The following is a 13,668-nucleotide window of genomic DNA, read 5'->3' on the forward strand; positions in this document are numbered from 1 at the left end:
TAGAGGAGCTATCACTCTCTTACATCAAGCTGAAGAGGAGCCACTCTCTTACATCAAGCTGAAGAGGAGCCATCACTCTCTTACATCAAGCTGAAGAGGAGCCATCACTCTCTTACATCAAGCTGAAGAGGAGCCACTCTCTTACATCAAGCTGAAGAGGAGCCATCACTCTCTTACATCAAGCTGTAGAGGAGCCATCACTCTCTTACATCAAGCTGAAGAGGAGCCATCACTCTCTTACATCAAGCTGAAGAGGAGCCACTCTCTTACATCAAGCTGAAGAGGAGCCATCACTTTCTTACATCAACCTGTAGAGGAGCCACCACTCTCTTACATCAAGCTGTAGAGGAGGCATCACTCTCTTACATCAAGCTGTAGAGGAGCCACCACTCTCTTACATCAAGCTGGAGAGGAGCCATCACTCTCTTACATCAAGCTGTAGAGGAGCCATCACTCTCTTACATCAAGCTGAAGAGGAGCCATCACTCTCTTACATCAAGCTGTAGAGGAACCATCACTCTCTTACGTCAAGTTCCCTGCTCTTTGAAATCGTCAAAATGTGAAGTCTAGCTGTGCACGAGTCAACGCACATATCAAATTGAAGCCTTAAGCGCCCGGCATGGTTTTGCACAGCCACGACTTGGAGCCTTGCCGCCGACGAGCGGCGACAGCGAGACTGTGCATACTCGAACGTAACTCTTTCAAAACACGTCCAAAACGTTATCGTGTCGTTTACCAAGAACTTGCAATCATGTCGGTGGGGGAACATTTTATTGTCCCGGTGAGCCTGCAGAAGGCTTTGCTAGATGAGGGACAAGCACGTTAAATGAGGAAATGGCATTTCCTCATTCCTCACAACAAGGAGTTGACGGCGCTAGACGGCGCAGAGTGACATTTTCGAGGAGCTGCACGCCCCCTACGCCGAGCTGCGGCGATAGGACGCCCAGCTGCGGCGACCCCCCACGGCGCAGTCAGCGCCGTCGATTTCGCTCGAGCATAATTTGTGCTTTACATGAATGAGGAAGCCTGAGGTACAAAACAGAATTCATTTTTAAATACAATGTTGTTTATTCATGGGAAATCTAGAAGAAATGTATTTAATGGATAGCCCCTTAAGATGAACCATCTCGTCTTCAAGGGGGTCCAGCACAAAACAGTACAATGCAACATAAACAAACAGACAACATATGGTACATATAGGCTCTCTTTTACCGACCCACCCACACATCATTCCCATAACCCACGACACCCATACAAAATAAGTATTAAGTTAATGCAGTGAAACAAATCGATGACATAATAGCTATTATATAATGCACTAATAATAATGACAACAAAGTGACCCAACAGCAAAAACTGTACAATAATAAAGGGGCAAGAAGTGTTTCAAATGTGTTCTGGTAGACAATATCAGCATAATCCAGTGTAGGTAATAGCACTTAGTAACACTTACCTGAAGAGTAAAACAGTTTATAGAATGATACAATATACCCAAGTTGCGACTTAATTTGTTTATAGTGGACTGGATATGATGTTTAAAAGAGAGTAATGAATGAATTAAGCCAGATGCCGAGATATTCGAAAGTGTCCACATGTTCGAGGGATATGACCCATCATTAAAAGAAACTGCCAGATCTGAAGAATCACAGAGGAGGTCTGGTCTGGTACCAAACAGCATGCTACATGATTTAATTTTGTTCAGCAGTAGTTTGTTGGATGAAAACCACCTCTGAACACAGACACACTCAAGTTCCAATGATCTTTCAATTAGCGATCTGTTAACAGCAGATGTATAAATTGACTGATGATGAAATTAGGATACGGGCAAGACTTAAGTGAGGACGACTAGCCAGCCATGAAAAGAAACCGAGAGCCCTCCAACACGTGAAAGCTTTGAGGTCTCGTGGAACGATAATGATGATAATGAGAGAAAATGGCCCCCGCTCCGGCTGCTCTGGCACAATCTCAGAGGTTGAGAGAGAGGGTGAGAGAGAGAGAGGTTGAGAGAGAGAGAGAGTGAGAGAGAGAGGTTGAGAGAGAGAGGTGGTGAGAGAGAGGTGGTGAGAGAGAGGGTGAGAGAGGTAAGGAAGAGAAACAGAGGTGGAGGGAGATACTTTCATACAGAGCCGTGATGCACAGAGAACACACAGACACCGGGCGGCTGGCAGGCGCAGACTGGCCCCCTGAAGGCCTATATACAGTATTGTGTATATACTGTATATACATACTGTACAATATTCTTTTTTTAGATACTATTTTCTCAATTAACTTTCTAAAATTAATTAACTTGGTCTGTTTGGTTCTCAGGGGTTTGCAGTTGCCTGGAGGTAGAAGTGACTGATGGTGATGGTGTGCTCAGTGTGTGCAGTGTAACTTATTATACATGCTACTGTACATGCTAGAGGCTGATTGGGTCTCAGTAGATCTTATTGCACATTATTCCCATATGCACGTACTAATAAACAATGCACACAGTCACACACACACACACACACACACACACACACACACACACACACACACACACACACACACACACACACACACACACACACACACACACACACACACACACACACACACAGTACTGTACACATTATTTTTCACCTTTATATTTCACTCTCTGACTCACACAAACAAAAACTCTCTCTCTCTCTCTCTCTCTCTCTGCAATCATTAATTACATGCCCAGAGGGGGGAGAGGGTGCACGAGCATCCAATCACAGAGGATTTGTTAAGACCCAAGTTCATTAGAACCTAGCGGTGCCGAGATAAGCGTTTCTCTCAAAAAGCCACATTGTTTTATCCAAACACTTTTTGATGAATATTCCCATTGTTCCAAGAACAATTGTTTAATCAAACTCACTATTTCACATAAAGGCTGTCTGCAGAGAAATACTTTCCTCAGTGAAAGATTAGGATTTTCAGAGGAGGTATGAAAAAATACATCTATAATGATGATGAATAATTTATCACGGCTCGCATACTTCAGGCAGCATCGCAGCCTGGCTTCTCTCTCTGTTTGGATCAGTGAGAAGAAAAGGCCCAGCTAAGTGTGATCAGGACAGGATCCCATGTGAAAGCTATGTGTGCTCATGAAAGATGTGATCAGGATCCCATCTGGAAGCTATGTGTGCTCATGAAAGATGTGATCAGGATCCCATCTGAAAGCTATGTGTGCTCATGAAAGATGTGATCAGGATCCCATCTGAAAGCTATATGTGCTCATGAAAGATGTTACCAGGATCCCATCTGGAAGCTATGTGTGCTCATGAAAGATGTGACCAGGATCCCATCTGAAAGCTATGTGTGCTCATGAAAGATGTGACCAACATCCCATCTGGAAGCTGTGTGCGCTCATGAAAGATGTGACCAGGATCCCATCTGAAAGCTATGTGTGCTCATGAAAGATGTGACCAGGATCCCATCTGGAAGCTATGTGTGCTCATGAAAGATGTGACCAGGATCCCATCTGAAAGCTATGTGTGCTCATGAAAGATGTGACCAGGATCCCATCTGGAAGCTATGTGTGCTCATGAAAGATGTGACCAGGATCCCATCTGAAAGCTATGTGTGCTCATGAAAGATGTGACCAGGATCCCTACCAGTTCATTGCTGTCTGTAACCCTAACCCACACCCTAACCCTAAAGTTTTTTGGAAGAAAAGTCGCTTTTTCAACTTGCTTTTGGGTGGAAGTCGCGTAGTACTTTTTCTCTGCCACTGAGGGGCGCTAGTCTAGCAGACGTGGTGGTCGCATTGCAGTGATACGTCATTTTTCATATGAGTTGGAGGATATGTTGCAGTACTTTTTCTCTGCCACTGAGGGGCGCTAGTCTAGGAGATGTGGTATATGGTCGTATTGCAGTGTATTGCAGTGATATGACGTCATTGGTCGTATGAGTTGTTGAGATGTTGGCATGTGGCATGATAAAATCCATGGATTGGGAACACCATTAGTTCAGAGTCAGCACTTCTATGGAGACTGAGCAGAAATGATCCCTCTCACGAAAATCCTCCTGTGGTCTATTCTGAAGGCAGAGAGAGAGAGGGGGGGCGTGGTCTATTCTGAAGGCAGAGAGAGAGAGGGGGGCGTGGTCTATTCTGAAGGCAGAGAGAGAGAGGGGGGGCGTGGTCTATTCTGAAGGCAGAGAGAGAGAGGGGGGCGTGGTCTATTCTGAAGGCAGAGAGGGAGAGGGGGGCGTGGTCTATTCTGAAGGCAGAGAGGGAGAGGGGGGCGTGGTCTATTCTGAAGGCAGAGAGAGAGAGGGGGGGGGGGGGAAGGAGGGGGAGATGATGTATGAAACCATTAGGCCCCTAACACTGAAATCGTTGGGTTCAGCTACTGTAGCTGTCTGCCATTATATCCATTATAGTGACTGTATGCTCCGGGCAGCGTGGAGATGGAGGGATAGGGAGGACAAAGGCAGAGGAAGACGGAGGAGAGAGATGACCCGTGTGATAGAGAGGTAGCGTGATGTCATGCATTACTGATAGGAGGAAAGAGGAGAGGCCTCTTAATGTGTGGCTGTGGTCTCTCTACCTCTCTCTCTCTCTCTCTCTGATGAATATCTCCGCCCTCACTCTGGTGCTAATAAAGGAAGTCAGGTGATCTCGTTAGCTGGCCATTTGAGATGAAGATTGAAGTGGAGGTAACGACATTACTTATGGTGGCCTTTATAGGATATAGATGGCTGACTTCATCGGCTATATCATATCATCAAATAGATAGGAATGGGTTGGTGCCAGTCTGGAGGCAAACACACTTACAATAGCAACATTGATGGTGCTTCTGTGACAATGAGCGCTGGCAGCATCCAAACCTCATTATGGGGCTTGTTCACTGGCAGTCACACGCAGGTACTTCAGTCACAGCAGGTCTGTTTATTATCCTGCTCCTTGTATTCCCACATTGTGCATAAAGCTGCTACATGTAGCATTTTAGCATCAAGACAGGGCTATACTATACTATACAGTACTATACTATACAGTACTATAATTACAGTCAACAAAGGACGTCATCGCAGCCTCGACAATCCTGTTTTATATTTGTATACTTTATTATCCCCGTGGGGAAATTAGTCCTCTGCTTTTGACCCATCCTACACACACACTACACACACTACACACACTACACACACTACACACCACACACTACACACACTACATACCACACACTACACACACTACACACACTACACACACTACACACACTACACACACTACACACACACTACACACACTACACACACTACACACACTACACACACTACACTACACACACTACACACACTACACACACTACACACACACTACACACACTACACACACTACACACACTACACACACACTACACACACTACACACACTACACACCACACACTAGGAGCAGTGGGCAGCTACTTTTTTTTTTACTCAAATCAACATCTCATCTTGGGGTAGCTGGGGGGTGTGGCTTAAACATGGTCTTTCACCCCGCATTGACCCCACACACATCATCAGCCCCGCCCCCTGCCACAGTCACACACAATCACAGCGGAGGATACTCGGCAAGGGCTGTGGGTTTCATAATAACGCCTCACGGTGGCTTCGACTTCCCCCGTGGCTTGGAGGGGAGTCAGCAAGAACTGAGTGGTAGGTTCTGGAAATATGTGTCTGTTTTATTCCAGCTCCCCGGTTGTAACATTACATTACACAACTATACAACAATGAACTAGTAGTTAGCTAGTGCTAGCTGTGTTAGCTAGCGTTAGCTGCTAACGCTAGCCCCGGCTAATAACCATCGCTGGAATAAGAACGGTCATAGATTTTCAGAATTTACCAGGTATCTAACGTAATGTTGACGTTAGTCCTGGCTTCCTCGCTCACTTTTCTCCAAGCCATCTCGGTTGTTGTTAGGTTTCTGTAACGTTACGCGGGACTCAGGAGAGCTGTGTCTTAGCTATTGGGAACCCAAGTAAACACAAGCACTAGCACGGAGTGCTACACCCAGACTGCCAGTGCTGCAGCTGGGGAACACACACACACAACAGCTAGCCAACATGGTCATAGTGGGTCTCAGCCTACTACTAGCCTACCAAATACCATAAATCCACACAACTATATAACATTTACACTAAAATAATCTATGCTAGTTAACAGCACAATAGCTTTACCCGCTCGACTCAATCACTGACGTTATGCTCAAGTCAACTGTAAAATGTTACGTCTGTAGACCTTTTTCACAGCAACTGTTGGTGATGAATCAGGAAGTCGACGCAACATAATCAAGGTTCAAGGGTTTTTATTGTCATTACATGTTTTCATCAACATCAACCTGGTTGGTTGCTGTGAAAACTGCCAATAAACTCCTCACAGCGGCTGCTTTGGGGCGGTGTGGGGTTGCGTGGGAAAGGGGGCGTTCATCATTCGTAGCTTTTGAGGCCCAAATGCGAAAGCAGGGTTTAACCCCTAGAGGGCACTCTCACTGCATGAACATTACAACAACAGTTTACTCTCAAATGTGGAGATTTTGCCCAGAATCCTTCAGCAAAAACTCTCTCAAAAAAAAATAGTGTTTTAGGGTTTGTTCTAAAATGACTTGGGGAATACCATGTCTAAACCCTGTAATTGAAGAATCTCCTGAAACAGCATGTTGTTGACAATAGACTCCTTTCTCTCTTCTGTCCACACAGCTGGAAGTTTCAACCACAGACCTGGGTGGGAACCTGGTTGAAGGACCAGCCATATTAGTGGTCATCGTCATCGACCAGAACGACAACCGGCCCATCTTCAAAGAGACGCGCTACTCGGGAGAGGTGCTCGAGGGATCTCCTACAGGTAGGTGGCGCTGTTCCAGGGCTGGAACGACAGAGCAGAGACGTGTGCTTTTGGTGGATATAATTGAACATAAGTGAGCTGGCTGCTTTGTGTGTGTATTTGCAGCAATAAAGTCAATATTGCATTTGGATTGCACTATTGTGACAGAAAAGGATGTGCATGTGTCAAATCTCAGAATTCTTTAAGAAGATATTTAGGCATTGATTAGTCTAGTAAGCTGGTCCACAGGCATTGAACATGCCTTTTAAGCAAATAATAATCTTGTTTGCCCTCTATCTGATGCTCTCAAGCTTTTACTGTGTTCGCACACACACACACACACACACGCACGCACACGCACACACACGCACTCCCTCCCTCTGTGGTCTGCTTGTCTAATCCAGAGAGGTCTGATGATCACTGTATTTCCCACACACAGCACAGCCCCCCTCCCTCTGCTGAGAGCAGAGACATGGAAAATGGGCTATGCCATGGCATTTAGAACAAGTGCACTATTATATTGATACGAATTAAGGAGTTGAAACAAAGGAATCTCATTGGCTGTTGACATAATTTGAATTAAGGAGAGAGAGAAACAAAGGGATCTGATTGGCTGCTGACAGAATTTGAATTAAGGAGAGAGTGAAACAAAGGAATCTGATTGGCTGCTGACAGAAACGTATTGTGTTTGTTTGCTTGTATCGGCTAAAGTGGCGCACATGACTTGAACTAACACAAAGCTTTATTAGGCATATAAAAGTAAAAAAAAAAAAAAAAAATTGGTGCTTGGTAAGTCAAGTGTGTTGATTGATAAAATAGAGATGATAGGGACACTCCCTTACTGACTGAAGTTTGTTTGGGGAGTCAGTTCTGGATTCAATATGGCGTCGTCAGCAAAACAATGACATTACTGCAAGTAATGTTTGGGTGACAGAGCAAATTGTACAATCTAATAACATTCAGGAAGAAAATGGTGTGCGTGTGGAAAATGACTGTGTTGAGAATGTGGTGTTATTGGTAATTGATGGTTATTATCTTTCCTCTGCCCACATCAGGCAGACTAGATCAGTTGAGCATTCTGGACATAGATCTTGTGTAATTGGACATGATGGGCTATAAATGAAGATATTACTCATCGTTTATTCCAGACTCATTTGTGTTTATATCAGAAGCAATTAAGGGCCGGCCTCCTACTGTGAAGGGAGAGAGACACACACACACACACACACACACACACACACACACACACACACACACACACACACACACACAAACACACACAAACACACACACACACACAAACACACACACACACACACACACACACCTATCACCACCACTACTGTTGTGAAGATCTGCAGGAAGTGATTGGTGGTCCGTGTGGGACCCGATGACTGATTAACTGATAGTATTACTCGGTTAACATTGAAATGGTTGCTTATCGGTTAGACGGTTATCGGTTGACATCCCTACGGGGTATCTTTAGGCTGAATGGTGATGCACACACTAGGGATGTTCATCAATTATCGAAAATCGATAATCGATCGTTAAGGATTGGAATCGATCCTGTGGCATTTGGATCGATTTTTTAATTATTAATTTTTTTTTTTTTTTTTTTTTTTGGACTAGGTTTGGGTGGAATTCGTTCCTCCTCGCCCCACTCCATTGCACAGCCGACTAACGTGAGGTGGAGCTTCATATAGTCTCTAGTTTTCTGGCTGGGCACGGGCCTTTGTGCCAACAAAACTGTTTTAAACATGGGAAATTCACACCGGCATGCGCCGGGGACAGCAGTGTTGGAGAGGAGACACATTGAAATAAAGAGTTCATTGAGGAGAACACGTTGTCTTTCGTATTTTCTGCCATAGGCATTCATTTTGTAAAAAAAAAAAATATTGAAAATTTTCTAAGTATTAATAAAATCGATGATCGATAATTGATAGTTAATATTCACCGATTATCGATTTTGGAAAATTTTCAAAATGAACATCCCTAGCACACACTATTAAAAATCATAGTCCATCCTCTCGTTTCTCTCCTCACACCATCCCCTACCTCCACAGCTGCCCTCCCATTTCACCCAAGGTGTCCCAGTCTTTCGTGGCCAGATCTTATTGACCACTCGTCTAGACCTAATGGTCACTCTTCTACACCTAATGGTCACTGGTCTGGAGTTGTAGCACCGCCTCTATTGCAGTCATCATTACTATGATCTCTGAACCAATCCTCGCTCGCCTTCTGGAGGCTCCCCGTGGGGCACGCTCGCTTTTCTTCTGCAGCGTTACATGCTTTGGTACGATGGCCGGTGCTGGATAGACCTGGGGAAGGGGGGGAAGGGGGGAGGGGGGGCTGAACCAGATCAATAGCTAATTGCTGGTGCAGGTTCCTTTGGGGAGGCCTAGTGGAGGCAGGGGAAAGTGCGGGTGTGGGGTGGGGGGAATTGGGGGTGCAAGATGTAGAATGTACAGGGAAAGAGATAGATTGATTGAGGGGAGAGGATTGGGCTGCGGGGTTACACCAACATTGGCAGGTAATTTGTAGCATCACAGTGCCCAGTTGTCCTATTATGGTCTCTCTCTGTCTCTCTCTCTCTCTCTCTCTCTCTCTCTCTCTCTCTGTCTCTCTCTCTCTCTCTCTGTCTCTCCCTCCCTCCCTCCCTCCCTTTGTTAGCTAGAGAGCAGTCTGTCCAACACCCCACCAGGTGACCGCTGTCCCACAATGCCTCATTATCCACTTGTCAGCCAGAATGTTCAAGAGAGCTGCTGAGCAATTAACTCTGCAGCAATGTTGACAGCATCAATTATAGTTTGTGTGTGTTTTTGCACTATGGATGTGTACATACATGATGTGTACAGTACATACATGATGTGTACAGTACATACATGATGTGTACAGTACATACATGATGTGTACAGTACATACATGATGTGTACAGTACATACATGATGGTACAGTACATACATGATGTGTACAGTACATACATGATGTGTACAGTACATACATGATGTGTACAGTACATACATGATGTGTACAGTACATACATGATGTGTACATACATGATGGTACAGTACATACATGATGTACATACATGATGTGTACATACATGATGGTACAGTACATACATGATGGGTACATACATACATGATGTGTACATACATGATGGTACAGTACATACATGATGTGTACAGTACATACATGATGGTACAGTACATACATGATGTGTACAGTACATACATGATGTGTACAGTACATACATGATGTGTACAGTACATACATGATGGGTACAGTACATACATGATGTGTACAGTACATACATGATGGGTACAGTACATACATGATGTGTACAGTACATACATGATGTGTACAGTACATACATGATGTGTATAGTACATACATGATGTGTACATACATGATGTGTACATACATGATGTGTACATACATGATGTGTACAGTACATACATGATGGGTACAGTACATACATGATGTGTACAGTACATACATGATGTGTACAGTACATACATGATGTGTACAGTACATACATGATGTGTACATACATGATGTGTACATACATGATGTGTACATACATACATGATGGGTACATACATGATGTGTACAGTACATACATGATGTGTACATACATGATGTGTACATACATGATGTGTACATACATACATGATGTGTACATACATGATGTGTACATACATGATGTGTACATACATACGTGATGGGTACATACATGATGTGTACATACATGATGTGTACATACATGATGTGTACAGTACATACATGATGTGTACATACATGATGTGTACAGTACATACATGATGTGTACAGTACATACATGATGTACATACATGATGTGTACATACATGATGGTACAGTACATACATGATGTGTACATACATACATGATGTGTACATACATGATGTGTACATACATGATGTGTACATACATACATGATGTGTACATACATGATGTGTACATACATGATGTGTACATACATGATGTGTACAGTACATACATGATGTGTACAGTACATACATGATGTGTACAGTACATACATGATGTGTACAGTACATACATGATGTACATACATGATGTGTACATACATGATGGTACAGTAGATACATGATGTGTACAGTACATACATGATGTGTACATACATGATGTGTACAGTACATACATGATGTACATACATGATGTGTACATACATGATGGTACAGTACATACATGATGTGTACAGTACATACATGATGTGTACAGTACATACATGATGTACATACATGATGTGTACATACATGATGGTACAGTACATACATGATGGGTACATACATACATGATGTGTACAGTACATACATGATGTACATACATGATGTGTACATACATGATGGTACAGTACATACATGATGTGTACAGTACATACATGATGTGTACAGTACATACATGATGTGTACAGTACATACATGATGTACATACATGATGTGTACATACATGATGTGTACAGTACATACATGATGTGTACAGTACATACATGATGTGTACAGTACATACATGATGTACATACATGATGTGTACATACATGATGGTACAGTACATACATGATGTGTACAGTACATACATGATGTGTACAGTACATACATGATGTGTACAGTACATACATGATGTACATACATGATGTGTACATACATGATGGTACAGTACATACATGATGTGTACAGTACATACATGATGTGTACAGTACATACATGATGTGTACAGTACATACATGATGTACATACATGATGTGTACATACATGATGTGTACAGTACATACATGATGTGTACAGTACATACATGATGTGTACAGTACATACATGATGTGTACAGTACATACATGATGTACATACATGATGTGTACATACATGATGGTACAGTACATACATGATGTGTACATACATGATGGGTACAGTACATACATGATGTGTACAGTACATACATGATGTGTACATACATGATGGGTACAGTACATACATGATGTGTACATACATACATGATGGGTACATACATGATGGTACAGTACATACATGATGTGTACATACATACATGATGTACATACATGATGTGTACAGTACATACATGATGTGTACAGTACATACATGATGTACATACATGATGTACATACATGATGTGTACATACATACATGATGTGTACAGTACATACATGATGTACATACATGATGTACATACATGATGTGTACATACATACATGATGTGTACATACATGTCATGAACAACATTTGGTTCAGTGCAGGAACAGGTCTGCCTGGTCTTTGTTTTTCTTTTCCTCTAACTTCTTGGGTGACATGGCGGTTCCCTCCTCAGTGTCGAACCTGAGACTCGTTATATGATAATTATGCCAGGGACAAGATTTGAAATTGGAGGTTGTATGAAGGATGAGTGGGTGAAGGGGCTATCTGAAACTGTGATGCCAATGGGATAAACAGTACTTATGGCCCGTGTCCATAGAGCTTGGAACCACATATAGGTTATCCACTCATGTATGCCTCTGTGTTCTGTGTCTTTTTTCAGTTGTTTCCAATGGGGGGAGAGCGTATGCGGCCGCACACCGACGTCTAGAGAAAGTGCGCAGCGCCCAGCGTCTATTTTCAGAGCGCTCCGGCGTTTTTGTGCGCCGGCTCCCAGCGCTCCCAGCTGAAAATATTTTAACTTTTCAGAAAGACGCTGGTGTCGGGTGCTCCTTTTCTGGCAGCTAATCATATGGAGAAACTATCGCAACAGAGACAGAACGGCTCAATTGTGGGAGCAGATTGGCTAGAGACACTTAATATTTCTGATGAGTGTTGTGCTTACTGCTTTTAATAACGTAGCCTACCTGTGTTGTTAGCTTGCTAGCTGTCAGCTTATCAAGCTACTACCGCACTGAACTAACGTTAGTTTCAGACTGCTTCCTTGTATATTGTGCGCTGGGATCAGCGCTCCCCAGCGCACTCCCAGCGTTTAACAGTTGGAAAAAGACGCTAGGTGGACACAGGCCCTAAGCCATCATTGATTTCCTGAGCCTTCCTAACTTAGCTATCATCTTCTGAGTTACCATAGGGAGCGATATGCATTTACCCTGCTGAGAGAAAAATTACATTCTAAATGGGCTGTATTTTCAATAGTGATTTGATCTGAATATATGAGATATAGAACTTTCTTTCAATACATTTCTTTGGTTTGGAGTAAATCATTCTGCTCCCATCTGAGTTTTATGTGTTCCCCTGCATAATTCTAAAGCTAAATTGCATCTCTCTCTCTCTCTCTCTCTCTCTCTCTCTCTCTCTCTCCCCCTCTCTCTCCCTCTCTCCCTCCCTCTCTCTCTCCCTCTCTCTCTCTCTCTCTCTCTCTCTCTCTCTCTCTCTCTCTCTCTCTGCGGCTCCGTCTGTGTGAAGCAGGCAGGTGGTATTATTGGGAGCATCTCGACCGTCCTCTAGTCCAGAGGTTTGGGACTTCCAGGTGTGACAATGGCTCAGCTCTTGCCTCCCCTGGTGGCTGCTCTATTACATGAGCGCTGCTATTCTATGAAGTAGTTTTCTTTCCTCCTCTGCCCCCACGCACAGTCCCACATCAACTCCAGCCTGATTATCTGCTCCTCTCGCTCAGCCTCACTCTGAAAACCCTCAGAGAGTCCGAGCAGACAAACCAATCTCTCCCCATCTCTCCACTTCCTGTCCCCCTCCCCTCCCCGACACCAGACAGCAGGTCGGCCTCGCCAAAACCCCCATAGCAATTTGGATGATCTCCCCTCTTTGTTCCACCAGAGCTCTCTCAGGCACCAGGACACTTGTATAACTACTACTACTCAGCCTTAAGGCCTTTACTGAGGGGGAACA

At 43.6% G+C, this 13,668-nt stretch overlaps 1 protein-coding gene across 1 annotated transcript in view; it reads left to right on the forward strand.

Annotated features, from left to right (window-relative positions):
• Positions 1-13,668, forward strand: part of LOC310792913 (cadherin-13-like) — a gene marked incomplete at both ends in the record, with an annotated part of 277,855 nt that overhangs the window by 131,778 nt on the left and 132,409 nt on the right. Inside the window, one exon of the mRNA XM_083654681.1 lies at positions 6,673-6,817. Coding sequence (XP_083510807.1) covers positions 6,673-6,817 — 145 coding nt within the window. The remainder of the gene's footprint in view (positions 1-6,672; positions 6,818-13,668) is intronic.

Source organism: Poromitra crassiceps (assembly GCF_964638095.1).
Source record: "Poromitra crassiceps genome assembly, chromosome: 18".
NCBI classification, from domain to species: Eukaryota; Metazoa; Chordata; class Actinopteri; order Beryciformes; family Melamphaidae; genus Poromitra; species Poromitra crassiceps.